The sequence below is a fragment of the Clinocottus analis genome, unplaced genomic scaffold, assembly GCF_023055335.1.
Source record: "Clinocottus analis isolate CAN_PGR_092001 unplaced genomic scaffold, fCliAna1.0.p SCAF_34, whole genome shotgun sequence".
NCBI lineage: Eukaryota > Metazoa > Chordata > Actinopteri > Perciformes > Cottidae > Clinocottus > Clinocottus analis.
The window spans coordinates 1568685-1585857 of record NW_027176087.1 but is presented as its reverse complement, the minus strand read 5'-3'; the positions used below and the strand labels follow the sequence as shown (position 1 = coordinate 1585857).

Below are 17173 nucleotides of genomic sequence, written 5' to 3'. Positions count from 1 at the left end.
AGCTGCTGCTAACACGGAGCTAGTGATAGCAAGCTAACACGACGTAGATGGATTCAATGTGTCTATGAGACTGAACAGTGCATAATAAAATATTGTCACTACCCCCGTTAAATATTTTTGACGTGAATTTAGTACGCCTGGTAGTGTTAGATCTGTGTTATGCGTTTGTAAGACTAACTATTGTGTTCACATTAGTGCTAGCTAACCGGAATTATCGCACGAGCTAACGACACTTAGATGGCTTCAGGGTGTCCATGAGACTGAATAGTGCATAATAAAATATTGTCACAATCCCTGGTAACTTTCTTGAAGTGAACTTAGTACGTCTAGTAGTGTTAATTCTCTTTAATGGGTTTGTAAGACTGCAACTACTGTTAGGTTAGCTTATGCTAACAGCTAGCAGAAGCATTTTTAGCTTGTGCACTGACCATAGATTAGCGTTAGCACATTGCATTTGTGACGTGTTTTTGTGTAATCATTACTCTCTTTCAGTGAACTTATACTAACTATTAGTGATGTATTTTACAGAGAGGATTCACAGCTGCCAGGGTCCAGAGGACAACATACAGCATAGCTGCAGCAGCTCCAGTCCGTCTCTGCAGATCACCAGCAGGCCACAAAGCCAGCCACGGCTCATCATCCCCAACATATAATAATACATTTGGTTTCAGACATTTAATTAACATGTGTCTACCATTTTATTCATATATTCCACTGCTTTTGTGAACCTAAAACCTTTTGGTAAAACAATTTCTAGGACCAAAACAGTTTGACCACATGGGTAAAGGTATGTTTTCACAAGAGACATGAAGTTCCAAAATAGTGTATGTATTATGGATGTTATTGTACATAATATTACTTTACACGTGTGCCTTAGGACACAAAATACAGAGAGATGTGTTGATTAGTAACCAGGAAGCTAAATAAATACAAATATTAAAATCATTCATTATGTTTTGTTGGGAGAGGATAGGGGTGGGGGGGGATCGCAGTTAGATTATTTTCCCAAATCGTAAACTGGAAATTGTGGGGTAATTTAACTGTATTTACCTTGTCATAAGCAGACATGCATGCAAACATTGACAATACAACTTTTAAAAATGACATTTTTGACTTTTTTTGACATTTTGTGAGTAGAACTTCTTCTTGTTCTTTCATCTAAAAAAAACATGAACGTTAGTCTACTATGGAAATAAACTTGGTATTAAAATGAACATGACTTCAATTTGCCAAGTAATCAATATGCTAGGTAATGACAAACAGTGTTGGGAAAGTTCACTTTATACTGGAACTAGTTCAGTCCATAATCAAAGATTTTGTACTGAGTTCACAGCTCCAAAAAATTAACTTAATTTATTAAATTAATTTATTTTTTTCAATATGTTACGAGCTATAATTGAAATCTCTATCTGTCTGCAACATCGCTCTTGGCCTCAACGCAACTCGGCGCTCTCACACTTGACAGGCACAGGGCTGAAACGTTCAGACGTAACACTGATGACAAAGACGTTCAAAAAACAATACAACGTTTATGTTTCTGACAGACAATGTTCCCAACTAGCTGCATTCAGGGTCCAGCTGAGCTAGGCGTGCATGGTCTTGTTTTCAACTACATTTAAGTTCCCTGTTATATGCTTTTGCAAAAAAGATTTTTTTTCAAAATTCACGAGCCAAAATCCCCATGGAAACTTTCTGGAAATTTACCGGAAAATATCCGCCCCTTTGAAACTCTAAGTGTGACTAAACAAGTGTAAAACAGGGATTCACAAACCAGGGGAACACTCTTGCACTTGGACACATATCTCTCGGACGGAGGTTATGCTCAGAGATGAGTGATTTGCTGGAGCAGAGAGTTTACATTACTGCTCTGTAAACTGTGCTTCACCCCTTCAAAACAGGCCTACTCTGACAATGCGCTGTGTTCCTTGGCTGTTGGCAACACCTGAGTTAATCAAGCAGAGAGTGTGTGTGTGTGTGTGTGTGTGTGTGTGTGTGTGTGTGTGTGTGTGTGTGTGTGTGTGTACACGGTGTAAATCATCACCGGGCATGTGTTTAAATCTGACCACCATCTCTAATCCTGAACTGATATGAATATCAACATTTCAAGTCCAAGTCTGGATGCAATGACAACTGCCTCATCTAGCCTGGGGGGTAAAAGGCGCTGATAGGCAATTAATCCTTTAGTCAATCAATAGGAAATTCAAAAGAGTTCTTATAATCAATCAATTGATCATTTATTCTTAAAACCCCCAAAACATTATTTGCTTGGAACTTCTAAAAGCTGAGGATTTGAGTTACATTTTTTTAGGGACGGGTAAAGTTGAAAATATGTAACTGATTAATCCCATGATTTTTCTGCGATTAACTGGGATTTATCGCATTATGCGCCAAATTCAAAAATGAATGAAAAACTATTGTATACTTTTATTTTAATGTAACGTTATCAGAACAATATACCAGGCACTCTTGGAGCAATAGCAGGCTAACTAAAGGTATATAAATCTGTTTTCTTTTTTTTATAAACAGGTACCAGAAGAAACATTTGTCTTTTATCAGGGAACAACATAAACAATCTGTTCATAGTAAGGTTCCCTGTTAGGGACAAGTCACTCCTTCTTTTGGTAATGTTCAAAAAGTAATGGTAAAAAATTCTGAAACAGTCAAAGCATGTGATGCAGCACCCAGTTCATCACTATAATGAACTATGTAAGTAACTTAATATGTGTTCTAAAGTTAGAAACGGTTTGTCAATCAATTTGGTTGTTTTTGTTGCATGTTTTTGGTCTGCCATAAGCAAATTGTATCTGGTTTCATTGAGCTAAGGTACTCTTATTTTGAAGGCGAGAAACAGAAGTAGCATAGAGTGCTTTAAAGACCATCTGTAGGAGGGGTACGCTAAAAACTGTAACTCTGAGATAACTGTGTCATAGCGATGTCCACTACAGTGAAAGTAACAGTCACTTGGGTAGTCATACAACTTGTGTTTCCTCCTGACGATGGAGCGTCTGGAGGCTCACACGCGCTGTCAATGCGCTGCATCTATGCTGTGTAACGTAAAGTCTTCCAATGAAAAAAAAAAAAGAAATGCAGTTAACGCCATGATAAAATAATTAATGCTTTAATGGATTGCTGCGTTAACGCATTTATAATGAGTTAACATCCATCCATTTTCCGCCGCTTATCCGGGGTCGGGTCGCGGTGGCAGCACACCCAGCAGACCGACCCAGGCTTCCCTCTCACCCGCAACATGTTCCAGCTCGTTCTGGGGGACCCCGAGACGTTCCCAGGCCAGCTGGGAGATATAATCCCTCCAGCGTGTCCTGGGTCTTCCCCGGGGCCTCTTCCCAGTTGAACGTGCCTGGAAAACCTCTAATGTGAGGCGTCCAGGAGGCATCCGGATTAGATGCCGAACCACCTCAGCTGACTCGTTTCGATACGAAGGAGCAGTGGCTCGACTCCAAGCTCCCTCCTGATGTCCGAGCTCCTTACCCTATCTCTAAGGCTGAGCCCGGCCACCCTTCGGAGGAAGCTCATTTCGGCCGCTTGTATCCGCGACCTCGTTCTTTCGGTCACGACCCAGAGTTCGTGACCATAGGTGAGGGTTGGAACGTAGACCGACCAGTAAATGGAGAGCTTCGCCTTCCGACTCAGCTCCCTCTTCATCCAAGACGGACCGGTACAGCGCCTGTTTCACTGCTGCAGCCGCACCGATCCGCCTGTCGATCTCTCGCTCCACCTTACCCTCACTCGTGAACAAGACCCCGAGGTACTTGAACTGCTTCGCTTGGGGCAGGCATGTTGTCCCCACCTGAAGGGAGCAATCCACCGGTTTCCGGCAGAGAACCATGGCCTCAGATTTGGCGGCGCTAACCCTCATCCCTGCCGCTTCACACTCGGCTGCAAAACGCCCCAGCGAATGCTGGAGGTCACGGCTGGGCATGAGTTAACATGCCCAGCCCTAATTTTCTTTTGTAAATGTAATTATTTTAGTTTGATTCTGATGGCTAAATGAGAAAAAAGGAAAATAAATAACCCACTTGTCTTTTATTTTATGGACAAAATGATCAATTATTGAAGAAAATTTACTGATCGGGGAAATAACTTTTAATCTGATTAGACCTATTCTCTTAAAGAATTTTGAGCCCTGTCATGTTACTCACTATCTCATAAAGGCATGGTATCTCTGAGAAAAGCCCAGTGAGCAGCAGCCACCAGGGAAATACATCGAGGGGATTTTTCGACGCTGATCTCCATGACGTCATCATAAAACCACTGTGGGTTACAATAAAGAGGCATAATAGGAAGTGGGCTCTCCTATGCACCTCAGTTCACATCCTGGTCATACAGTTATGGTTTGACATCAGTGAGTGCTGAGGATGTAAATACTCCAGTTTTGAACCAAAACTAATCAACGACCTGAAACACTGAGTTCACACACAAATCAACACAGCTAACAAAAAGCTACAGGTCAGGTAAACCTAAAACTTGAAATTCCCTGAAGGGGCGTGATCTGTGATTGACTGTTGCCCTCTGGCCATGAAAAGCTGTTGTCTCGTCCTTTCAAAGAAGCATTCGTTGCTTCTGGCTACTTTACATTAAACTGATTATCTTATTGGTTGTGCTTTTAAAGGTCAGCAACCAACCAAAAGCATCAATGCCACAAGATTTTATCCCTACTTTTAGTGGGGGTTTTCATTGAATGGTAATTGGGCCTGTACTTGTATAGTGCTTTTCTCATCTTACGACTACTTAAAGAGCTTTAACACCACTTGTCATCATTCACCCATTAATAAACTGTTGATGGCACTGGCAGTGCCACCTGCCCATCAAGAGTAACTCATATTCACGCACACATACGCCGTAGGCACAGCTACTGGAGCAATTATGAGGTTAAGCGCAAGGACACATCGACATGAGCTCGTGGGGATCAAAAAACAATCCTTTGATTGAAGGACAACCCTGCTCACCACTGAACCACGGTTGCCCACACAACATGAACCTTTTTTCTTTTTTCTTTTACTCAGCTGCAACACAATAATCCATGTGTAACTTGTATGTCAATAGTGTGTTACACAGAGACTCCAGTGCTGCTTCCCCTGACTGTTAACACAACCACCCGATGGATATAGGTAACATTTATCCTGAAATGGCACTGGCTGCGTTTCCCAGATTCGATTGTTTTTAAGGACTTAAGAAGGCTCGAAAGAAGGTTTCGCTAAAAAGGAGAGCTAAGATACGAGTGTTTCCCAGATGCGTTCCTAACTGCCTTCTTAAGATCTCGTCAAAGAAGCTTCCTCAGATGCTCTTTGTGGGAGCTGTCCACCGCCGTGTTGCTGAAACTAAATCAATCGATGCCAAGTTAATCGATCACCCACCACTTTATCATCGCATAAATCACACACAACACGCCGTGGTCCCCACACACAGGTGCAAACATGCTACACGCGCACATGTGCGTGTGCCATCCACGACACCAATCACCCGGTTATTCCAGCCATGGCATGAAATTCACGGTGGACCTGGCGGACCTCGTCCCGTGTGGTGGGCATTCTGATGTGTGTCCGCATGGCGCAGGAAGATCGGTGTCACGACTGCCACACTCCGTGAAACCGATGCCTTGCTGAGGCCGGTGCCGTCCCCCACCACCTCCAGGAAGCTCCCCACTGCGTAAAATCGCAGGCTGAGGGCAACACTGCAGCGGGTTGGCCTCTGGATGTGTGGTGACACTAGTGTGACGAGGCGTTGGATCTCCACACGGGGAAGCCGGCGGACTTCAGCAACACCTTTAGACGTGGAGCCTCTCTTGATGAGGTTCCAGCCGAGTTCAGTTACACCTGTCAGTTTCCCTGATATCTGTGAAATACCACAGGGTTGTTGATGTTTTTATAGCTAACGTATATGCAGATGCCGAATGTGTGTAAAAACGTAATGAGTGATAGTAATGCGGATTCATTTTATTTATGTAGCTACAGGAACACAGGGAAAATTCTTTATTTTTATATCGTTATTTTTCTTTTCATGCTATTATTTTTCTTGCGTCAATGTCCGGCAGCTGTGGGCGCACATTCCTCATGACGCATGGTTTTAGTATTCCTTTGAATGTCAGATATAACTTTCCCTGACGCGGCTGCAGTGAGCGTTTAGTCGCTAAGAAGGCTGTTAAGAGTGGGTCAGACCGATCTTACGTTTGCTTCTTAGTAAAAGAGCGTCTTAAGCTAAGAACGACTCTGGGAAACACGTTGTTCTTTCACAGCGCTCCTAAGACGCTCCTAAGACGCTCTAAGACACTTCTAGCGCTTAAGAGCGTCTTAACGAATCTGGGAAACGCGGCCACTAACCGTTTCCTTTAGTTTAACCACGTCAAGCATCAGTCACTTCCCCCTGACTTCAGCTGAGCAAGCCTTTCCAGCCTTCCACTTCCCTGCCACCACCACAACCCCTCTGACATCATGGAAGCACAATAGAAGCATATTGGTATTGACACTCCGCAGAGCAAATCACCTCAGATTGGCACTGATGGACCCAATCACCCCTGGCGATTCTGCACAGCCGGAAAAATACAATTTGATGTATCTGATCGCCCGACACAGTGTCTTGCCAAGTGATGTCACATTGGGATTGCACTGTGGCAGAAATCAAGCTGGGTGCAACTGATTTCGACACCTGATTCTGCATTGTTGACTGATGAGACAAGAAAAAGCAGGTTACTAAGAGAAATTAGGTCATGGAGGATATGAAATACGTAATGGTTCTCATGCACTCCAGTAACTTAGATACCTTAAATCTACATTTACGTGTTCACTTCAACTGACCTTATTCTAAAATCTTATTCTATGTGTTTGACTGGAGTAGGATGCCGTCACAAGAGGCTCTGTGGTGAGAGCACACTTTACAAACAGACAAATGTTTAACTTATTTAGTATACTTAAGAGATATAAGAGTATATGCATGTTGTACTCAAACTTTGGAGTAATCCTTTTAACACAAGGATGCACCTAGGGCCGCAACAAATCGCTTTTTTAAAAAGTTGCCAATGAATTTCATTATTAATTCATTGTGTCGCGCGATTATTACGCCACTTAATAGGTCGCGGAGATGTTTGAGTATTGAACAAAACAATTGAGTGGAGCGGAGCGCAGCAGACAGGAGGTCCAGGAGCTTCTGCAGCCCGTTGTATCCTCGTATGTCACTGCATAGTCGCGTTGCGTGTACAATAACTTAACAGCTACGCTAACCGTTGTCGTTCGGTTAGCTCGCTAGCTAGTTGTTCATTCCCCGTGTTTGAGCCGTGCTGTTGGGTTGGATAACGTCTTCGTTTTAAAATACCGCGGAGGCTTCAAGAGAAGCAACGCGTAAACATCTCCTCTGAGGTGCAGAACACAGACCTGCGTTCAACAGTCTGATATAATGAGGCTTCATGCAGAGGAAGTGTTGCTGGGATTAGTAGTTCCATATCTAATTAATAACCTTTGTTTAGGTAAAGTGCAGTCCGTAAGTTATCTGTTGATACATTGAGTGGTTATTCCAAGAATTCTCATCTCTTGTTCTCTGAGTGTGTACGTCTGTGAGTGTGACTTTGTGTGTTTGTGAGTGTGCATCTCTGTGAATGTGTCTGTGAGTGTGCATCTCTGTGAATGTGTCTGTGAGTGTGCATGTGTGTAAGTGTGCATGTGTGAGTGAAGAGAACAAGTTCTGACGTTCAAACAAATCCTGTTAAGTTTTCGGATTTGTATTTCTTTATTTTTTATAAATTCTTTATTGTTAAGATTTATTGCACTGTACATTTGCGCTGTCATTTCTGTTTTTGTAATAAAAGGTTGCAAATTATGCTTTTAAAGTTTTATTTTTTTATCCGATTAATCGGAAAAAAAAATTGACCGATTAATCGATTATTAAAATAATTGTTAGTTGCAGCCCTCGATGCACCCGTTTCACGTCCACACACTAGCTCCATGCAACCTATAATTTATGAATAAAATGACTACCGTAATGATAATACATAGTAAAGACTACCTACAATGTTGTGTAAATAACATTTAAATGGACTGGTAATGTTCATATTGTTGCCTGTCCACAAGTTACACATACAACTATAACTGTAAGCCAGACAAAGTCAAACCAGAACCGCAGTCCTGTTTCCAGGTGGACTCACTGATTAGTCGCGTGTTATCACCCTGTGTGATCATTAACTACAATAAATAAGCTAATTCTGTTTTTTGTTTAAGTGGTCCCGTATGTGGTCTATAAACCATGGTGAAGGGAAATGTGATGGATGACACTGTTTCCAGATGAGCATCAAACTCTTTATGATGACTCAATATGTTCACACCAACAGACTTCCAGCTTGCAACTGACTCAAAGTACATTTCTAGGAGGAAATCATGTTGAATATGAATGTGCAATGTAAATATAGACATTTATGTATCAAACGCACCAAGATGAGCAACCATCAGAAGTCATCTGTCACTATCAAGTTCCTCACAGACATAATTAACTCAAATATAGGTCACCGACAGCAGCTGTGCAGTGCGATCAGCTATATTGACATTTTAAACCATTCAAAGATAAAGTCAAAAGCAAAACAAGGTTGCCATGTTTAAGTATTAAAGCCACAAATCAGTTACAATATATAAATCAGGTGCAAAAACACAAACTGTGACATCGAAACAGTTTTCCTTTTTAAATGTTCTTAGTAGGTTTGCAAAATTCCGGGAATGTTCAAAGTTGGAAACTTTCCACGGGAATTAACGGGAATAAACGGAAATATACGGGAATTAACTGGAAATTTTGGGGTAATTTAACTGTATTTACCTTGTCATAAGCAGACATGCATGCAAACATTTGTATACAACTTTTAAAAGTGACTTTTTTGACATTCCAAAAGCCGCGAATAATCAAGGTGATGGTGTACTTTTGTTTGGACATACATACGTCCGACTCTCACTGCTGTAAAAACTTTACTGTTTACAAATAATCGTGGTATTAAAATGATCATGGCTTCAGTTTACCAAGTAATCAATATGCTAATGACAAACCGTGTTGGAAAGTTCAATTTCTACATGAACTAGTTCAGTTCATAGTCCATAATTCAAAACTTTGGACTAATTTCACAGCTCCAAAAAATGAACTAGTTCAGTTATTTTTTTCAATATGTTGCGAGCTATAATTGAAATCTCTATTTGTCTGCAACACCACTCTTGGCCTCTACGCAACTCGGCGCTCTCTCACTTGCCAGGTATTGGGCTGAAACATTCAGACCGATGACTCTAATGACAAAACGTCAAAAACAACAGAATGTTTTATGTTTACGTTTATGTTTCTGCAGACGATGTTCCCAACCAGCTGCATTCAGGGTCGAGCTGAGCGAGGCGTGCAAACTCTTGTTCTCAACTACATTTAAGTTTCTTGTTATATGCTTTTGCAAAAAACTTAGGCACATTTCTTTTTTTCAAAATTCCCGGGCAAAAATTCCTGTGGAAACTTTCCGGAAATTTACTGGAAACTTTCCGCCCCTTTGCAACCCTAGTTCTTAAACAATTTGGATTTCTGATTTATTAAAAGCCTGTTAATTCCGAATCCCGATTGTAAATTCTGATATTCTTTCTAAGAACTATAATTTACACCAAGGCTAACATTTTTTTCACCACGTCCTGGAACTGTACCAAAAAATTATTTCAAAACATTATACTTTTACCTTGTAAATTGGCATCTATAGTGATTATTTGCATAAAACCCAGTTAAAATGTTCAGGAAAGAAATTAATTTAAATAAAATACTTGCTTTGATTATAACAAATCTCACCATTGGTAGTTTGAATGATGCATTATAAACTGCTTTGAGCAAGATTTAGGAAGTAAGACCAGTCATAATTCTCTAATATTTATTTCATATTGCCGGAAATAAATTAATCAAGTGAAAAAACAGCTAATTCATCGGTGCATCTGTATTCTAAACAGAAACAAATGTGTCTAAACTATATTACAAATGTGGCTGCTAAAGAAAATAATGATTGGCATCTCAACTGGACACTGGACCACTGGACATTGGAACTGCAGCTGAGCAGAGTCAAATTTTGTGTAAATTTGGTGTGTAAAAGACTAGTGTCACGGAACTTGTTATTACGTGATACATGCCCCAGGTCCAGTCACGCAGATAGCAACTGCTACTTTAACAACAATTGCATCTATGTTTCTTCAATCAATCTGGACTTTTAGACTTTACAACGACAGAGTTAATTTAATTGTTTGAATCAAGAGACAGAAACGATCCTTAGCAGCCACCTCTGGAATCTAAAACTACAAATAGGAATACTATTCACTCGACAGTTGTAGCTGCGATCGGCAATGTTGTCTTCACTTTATCGTCTCTCCTGTGTCTGTATGTATGTGTGGAGAGGGCCTACTCAGTAAAACACAAATGCAGAGGACATTAATGATGGTGTGAGATGTTAGCAGCAACGCTCATGACTCTGCAGCAGCTGTGTGCAGAATTGATTTAGAGTTGGAATGTCAATATTATGAATGAAGCTTCAACTGTATCCCAAACATTAAGTCAAGCAGAGATTTAAGTTTTAAAGCAGAACTATACATTAAATTATTTCTTGCACTGTACAGATAATTAATTACAGTGGTTGTTATTGGCATATTATTAATATTTTTTTTTTTAAATACGTGTGTAAAACCTTATTTTTTTTGCTTGTCTGTTTGGATTTGTAAGTTCAGAGAGTTGTCTTTACCCTTTCTAACCATGACCAATGGGCAAGACGCTGCACTAAAGAGTTCACAACTGCATAAAATGACAAATTTACTTGTTAGTAAGTTTTTATTGCAAACTAACACTTTCTAAAGTTACATTTTCACAATAAAAACTTTACTGGGATATATACCGTCTAAGCTGGGTGCGAGTATACATTTTGAACCACTTTCATGAGTTTTACACCGTTATGAGGATAGGAGAACAGCAGCAGGCCCTTACTTACACATAAAAAAGGTAAGCGATGGTGTTGGCTAGGAGCAGTGGGAAACTGTGACAGACAGGCCACTCATGCTCTCAAAGTCAATGTCTTAAGACAAACAATTATCACATCATACGTTTAGTCATTTCTAGGATTCCGCTCAATATTGGAAAAGCCAGCCACAACAATGTTGCAACGGCTGCATAACCACCAGATTTCCCCAGCCGAGCAAATTCATATCTGAAACATGACAACTAATCAGGGGAATCCTACTTTAAGTGTTCTCTGTCACAATCTAGGTTTACTTTGATAGTTTTCAGTTACTCTGACTCACTTGAAGGCAGCAGCTATAGTGTCTGTGTGTGGTTTCCAGCCACAATAACCCAGGTTGATAACAAAAGTGAACTGTCCCATAATGGAACATTTGTGTTACTGCAGAAAGCATTGCAAAACTTCCTTGGCTCATTAATGAAGCCAGTTAGAGTGTTGATGTAGTCGAGTTACAACATAGCTACACGTTTAGTGAAGTGATTCTGGAACTTTGAGAAGACAGCTGAAATGACTGTCTATCTGCACTGAACCACAACAGTCACAAAATGGCACATTCTTCATACTGTGCCCAAATAGGTTGATTTTTAACTATTTAGAGTAACCGCGAGACTTCGTTCTAGAAAAAGCAATGTTTACTAGGTCAGCACTAATCCGCAAAAACATATAACGTTGTATATCTTAAGAAAGATGACTTGCAAATGTCATATCAGACGTATTGATTGCTGTTGTCAGTGAGTCAACTTTGAGATGTGCAGTGGTTCAGTCCTGTTGTGGGTCAGTCAGACAGGCCTGTCCATTTCGTATTTGACGATAGGCAGGCGTTCAGTACCCATGCTCATTAGTCAAATGATGTTTGGGCCATGTTCCGCCATTTACGACAGCGATATATTTCGGTGACAACAGCAGCCACGAGAAAAAACACTCGGACAATGTCAGACTATCTTGTACATTCTGTGTGACACGAAAATAACCTCAAGAGAAAATTGATAGGCGTCAGGCTCTGAACAAACTCAAACAATGACCTCCACACCCTTACAGCACATCTCCTTCAGACCCACCGTGTGGACCAACACAAATAGCATGGGCGTTTCTTGGTGGCTGAGCCAGCTAACCACACTAGCTCCGCCGAACACCGAGAAGTGTCTCTCCACTCGGTTCAGCTGCAGCTAGCATGGCGACCAACTTCCCACTCTCTGTACTCTCCCCACTTTAACGTATGAGGCCGATACAAAGGTCAAAACGAGCCCACTTCTACAAGTGGAATACAATGACGTCTCCGTGTAAACTTACCTTTTATAACATTACTAAAAATCGTGGCTCTGAAGTCTTCTTTGGCCTTCTGATCGAAGTCCTGCCCATGGATAATGCGCATCTGCTTGAGGAAAGTAGACTTGCCGCTCTCGCCTGCCCCAAGTAATAATATCTTTACTAACCTCTTAACATAAGTTTTATCTCGATGGATACACTTATCTATCTCTTTAGATTTCCGCAACTGTTCTGCCTCGCTGCTTGTAAGGAGACAGTTAGGGAAACATACAGATAAAACGGAGCGGGACGGCAGGAAATCCGCCATCTTTGAAACAACTTCATCGATACAGACAGCAAGGAGGGTTGAGCCCGCAGCTCGCCACAGTCCGCTGCTGCATTCATGTGTCGTAGGAATCGACTCAACCTCAACTTCAACAGTGTAGTTTAACCACCACTGATACTGAACTGACAACAAGCTCCGTTTAATTTATTGTTGATCTCGGGAAATATGACCCGTGCAATGTTTCTAAACAAAATTAATGAATTTCTCCGGTGAACTGAATTCTTGCAGCACATATTGACAAACAGTGTAAAATAGTTAAGCGCCTTTACTCTAACAATAGGATTTAACAAATTACAGGTCTACATCTCCTGGAAAAATTATATTTTGTCGGTTATTTATATAATATAAAAACGATGTTACGCTTATCAAACAGTAGCCGAGTGAGATCCTTTGCTTCTGTCACGTTCATATTTGTTATCACATAACAGCATGCAAGTCTATGGTTGAAAGCATAAACTGTAAATAACAATGTTGTAAGGCGTGCCTTAAAAAATATTTCCGATATACTTGAACGCAGCAAAAGTGAGAGGTACAGTGCATTGACAGTGGTACAGTCGCGGGTGAGGCGCGACCAAGGTCCGTGTACGTTTTGTTCGTTTGTTTTATCGTTCATTCCAAAATACGGAAATACGGAAAAAACGGCCGTTTCTTCGTTTTCCGTTTCAAACCAAAAACGGGAAAACGGAAAACTACTTCCGTTTTCTCGTTTTTGGCGTCTGAAACCAAAAACGAGAAAAGAGAGACGATTATTTTCATGTCAAAATAAAAGCCAGTAATATGTATTATTATTTACGGTCTTTTAATTCTCATTTACAGTCTTATATGATGCAAACACATCGCAGAGTAATGTTAGAAGAAGATTAATTATTAAATATGAATAAATACACCTGGTTAAGTTAGCAACAGTAGAGACTACAGGCAGATTAATACATGTATATATGTGCACAGCAAGAATCAACTGTTCAATTAATCGCTGCATTTTTTTAATGCAACACAGTTCGTAATATAGTTTAATCAAGTAATTTGTGTGTGTAGAGTTGATCATATTTAATTGTTTTATCGTATTGTGCCGTTTCTTGAGTGAACACAGAGCAGAGCCTGTATGAGACCACAGTAACGGTTTACCTTTCTACCAGCAGGTGGCGCTATTTCATGTATTTACTTGTTATATGCGATCTTCTCTGTAGCTACTTGATGAGAAACCTTCAACTGAAAGTTGTTCTCTGAATACTACTGTTGTTGAGTCACACAATGTCATTTTAGGGCTTTTTCAGGCGGGAAGGTAGTTGTTTAAGCAGCAAATCTGTGGTCGGTTTGTCAAGAATCATCCGATTTAACCTTTTTAGTACGGAGCTTGTCGCCAGCGACATAAAGTCAAACGCAAAGTGGATGCAAAGCTAATTTGACCTTAACTCCTTATTACGCCATCGACGTAAATACAACTGATTCTGAACGCTAAGAAGGTCCATTACGGTAATGGTGAAAAAAAAACAAAAAAAACAGCGGCAAACTTGTCTGTGGGGGAGGGGTGGAAGTGAGCAGCTGTAGAATCAGGGGAGACACTTTGACTGGCGTTTCACTTCTTTGGAAATAATATGATGGCATTGTAAATAATAGTGTTATAGTTTATGAGAGTTCTGCCACTTGCTGGCCCACCTACACCCCTTAATAAAGGCCACTTTCATGTCCCCACAAACACACAGAAAGACAGTTGAAATGGACAGAAAGAAAGTTATTCTGGGAGGAAACAGTGCCTTTCTGGATGTGTGAGGAGTACAATAATGGGTCCTGTCTTCAGCTGGATGAAAACTGCTTCATGGAGATAAACAAATCTCAAAACGTTTGGACATGAACACATATGAAAGCCTATATAACATGGACACTCAATGTTTTGGGGAAACAAAACTGTTTGAGAAGATGTAAAATAGGTTAAATTTCATTCCGGTAATCTCAAAAGCTTCGCTCATGTTCATTTTCAATTGTTCAAAAGAGAAATATTATGGAAAGTCAACTACGTTTATTCTTATTAAACACGCATATAATTTACCTACCTGGTTGATTAATTTATTACAAATAAAAATCCTGCATTGAATGGTACAGAAGAGGTCAAAGGGCCAAGGTGAGAAGATATATAGTGTTGGTCAAAGGCTTTGGTCCAAATGCCATTGAGATACAACAAGTTTGACAAAATCTTACAAGAACACAAACGAGATGAATTGTCTCTCTGTACTTCTACCATGTTACCTGTCTTGTGACCCCTCAGAGTGACCTCTGGAGCTGTAGGGATGCAGACCATCATGTTGTTACTGTTACTGTCATCACCAACATATAACTTGATCTGTTTTGACTCTGCTGTCAGTGTCTCAGCACCTCTGACTAAATCACATCATCTTAACGTAGCACTTTGGTCTCCAGAAGGATTCAGCTCTGTGTTGTGTGTGAACACTGTTTGAAGAGTTGACTGTATGACTTATGTTATCAAACTGAAACATGGAGAGCACAGCTACTCTCACACTTCTAAGATGTCTCACATAGTTTATAGTAGTCAAATGATTCTTAGACGTTGTTGCCTGTTTACAGCCCTATGTCTATATTTCTGCATGTACATTTAGATAAGTCATATTCATTGAATGTGTCCACACCTAAAGCTGATTCTGATTATATAAATAATAATATATTAATTAAGGTAGTTTGCTGTTCCTGTGAAACTGAGCAACAAGGCCGTTGGGTTCCCCAGGTTACATGTCGGTTACTAAAACATTTACATCAGCCGGTCATATGACCTTGTTTAGCTCAGAGCAGCAGGTCATGACCGCAGAGCCACAGGTCATGACTTTGTTTAGCTGAGAACAGCAGGTCACAACCTCAGAGCAGGTCCTCACATTTTTATCTGAACCAATGACATCTGCACACTTCTAGATCAGCAAAGAAAGACAATCTTTGATATTTTTCTAATTCTGTATGTAAAAAACACAAGTTAAATACAGTACTCCCCAAAAAGCTCAGAAACCTTCAGAATTAGTGGTGGCTTTACGATTACATTCCTGTATTTGACTTGTGTTGCTGTATCTCAATTCTTCTGATTCTTCTGTCCAGTGTTATTGGATGGGAAATTCATTTTTATGAGACAGTGCCATGCTGGTTGGTCCAAAATGCAAAAGAGGAATGTTGCATTGTGTTCTGCCTCACATTTCCTTGTGTTGCATTCCAGACGCCAAGTGGTGCAGAGTGTAATTGCATCTTTGTTTAGCCCTCCTCTCTTGCCGTAGTTTGTTCCGATTCAGCTGAGAAGACATGCTGCAGCTATTTGTCTCACTTATTGTCTGGTAGACCTAAGTCTGTAAGTACGTCTGTATATGCATGTAAATATATTTTCCGATATATTCTCTGTCTGTTTACCGTTTCAGTTGTGTTGTGTGGATGCTAATCGCGATGCTAACTGTGATGCTAACCGCGATGCTAATCGCGATTAGCATTTTTATATTGACATGTCCCTTCTGCATTAATATGTTGACAACGTTAAAGTTAGCTTAAACTCTAATTAGTCCAGGAAGTCTGGTGTTAATGAATACTTGGCTTTTCCAGCATATTGATTGTATGTTTATTCTGAGCTTGGTATTCTTCTGTGCGTTTATGACACATCTGTAAGCTAATGTCATGTTCTGTTTCTACAGTTTTACAAAAACAAAGATTCAAGTAAAAACCCTAAATGCCAGCCTGGATTTCTGGTTCTTTATTTCCTGGATCTACTGTTAGCTATCTGCTAAGCCAACCTACAGAAGCAAGGGCAGAATACATTGGTTCCCAACCCAAGTCCAGCCTGACGGTCTGCATCCCTACAGCTGTCAATTCCAACTGTCCTGTATATTTGTGGGGACATGAAAATGGCCTTTATTAAGGGGTTTAGGTGGGCCGGCAAGTGGCAGAACTCTCATAAACTATAATACTATTATTTACAATGCCAACATATTATTTCCAAAGAAGTGAAATGCCAGTCAAAGTGTCTCCCCTGATTCTCTACAGCTGCTCACTTCCACCCCCACAGACATGTTTGTTGCTGTTTTTTTCCACCATTACCGTAATGGACCTTCTTAGCGTTCAGAATCAGTTGGATTTACGTCGATGGCGTAAGTAAATAGGGAGTTACGGTCAAATTAGCTTTGCGTCGAGTTTGCGTTTGACTTTATGTCGCTGGCGACAAGCTACGTATTGAAAAGGTTAAATCGGCTGATTCTTGACAAACAGTCCACAGATTTGCTGCTTAAACAACTAACTTCCCGCCTGAAAAAGTCCTAAAATGACATTGTGTGACTCAACAACAGTAGTATTCAGAGAACAACTTTCAGTTGAGTTTTCTCATCAAGTAGCTACAGAGAAGATCGCATATAACAAGTAAATACATGAAATAGCGCCACCTGCTGGTAGAAAGGTAAACCTTTACTGTGGTCTCATACAGGCTCTGCTCTGTGTTCACTCAAGAAACGGCACAATACGATAAAACAATTAAATATGATCAACTCTAAACACACAAGTTACTTGATTAAACTATATTACGAACTGTGTTGCATTAAAAAAAA

General features: G+C 40.4%; 1 protein-coding gene across 1 annotated transcript in view; it reads right to left on the bottom strand.

Annotated features, from left to right (window-relative positions):
- gna13b (guanine nucleotide binding protein (G protein), alpha 13b) overlaps positions 1-12585 on the bottom strand; it is a 19492-nt gene extending 6907 nt beyond the window's left edge. Inside the window, exon 1 of the mRNA XM_068596103.1 lies at positions 12296-12585. Coding sequence (XP_068452204.1) covers positions 12296-12578 — 283 coding nt within the window. The 5' untranslated portion in view covers positions 12579-12585. The remainder of the gene's footprint in view (positions 1-12295) is intronic.
- Between the last annotated feature and the right edge of the window lie 4588 nt (positions 12586-17173).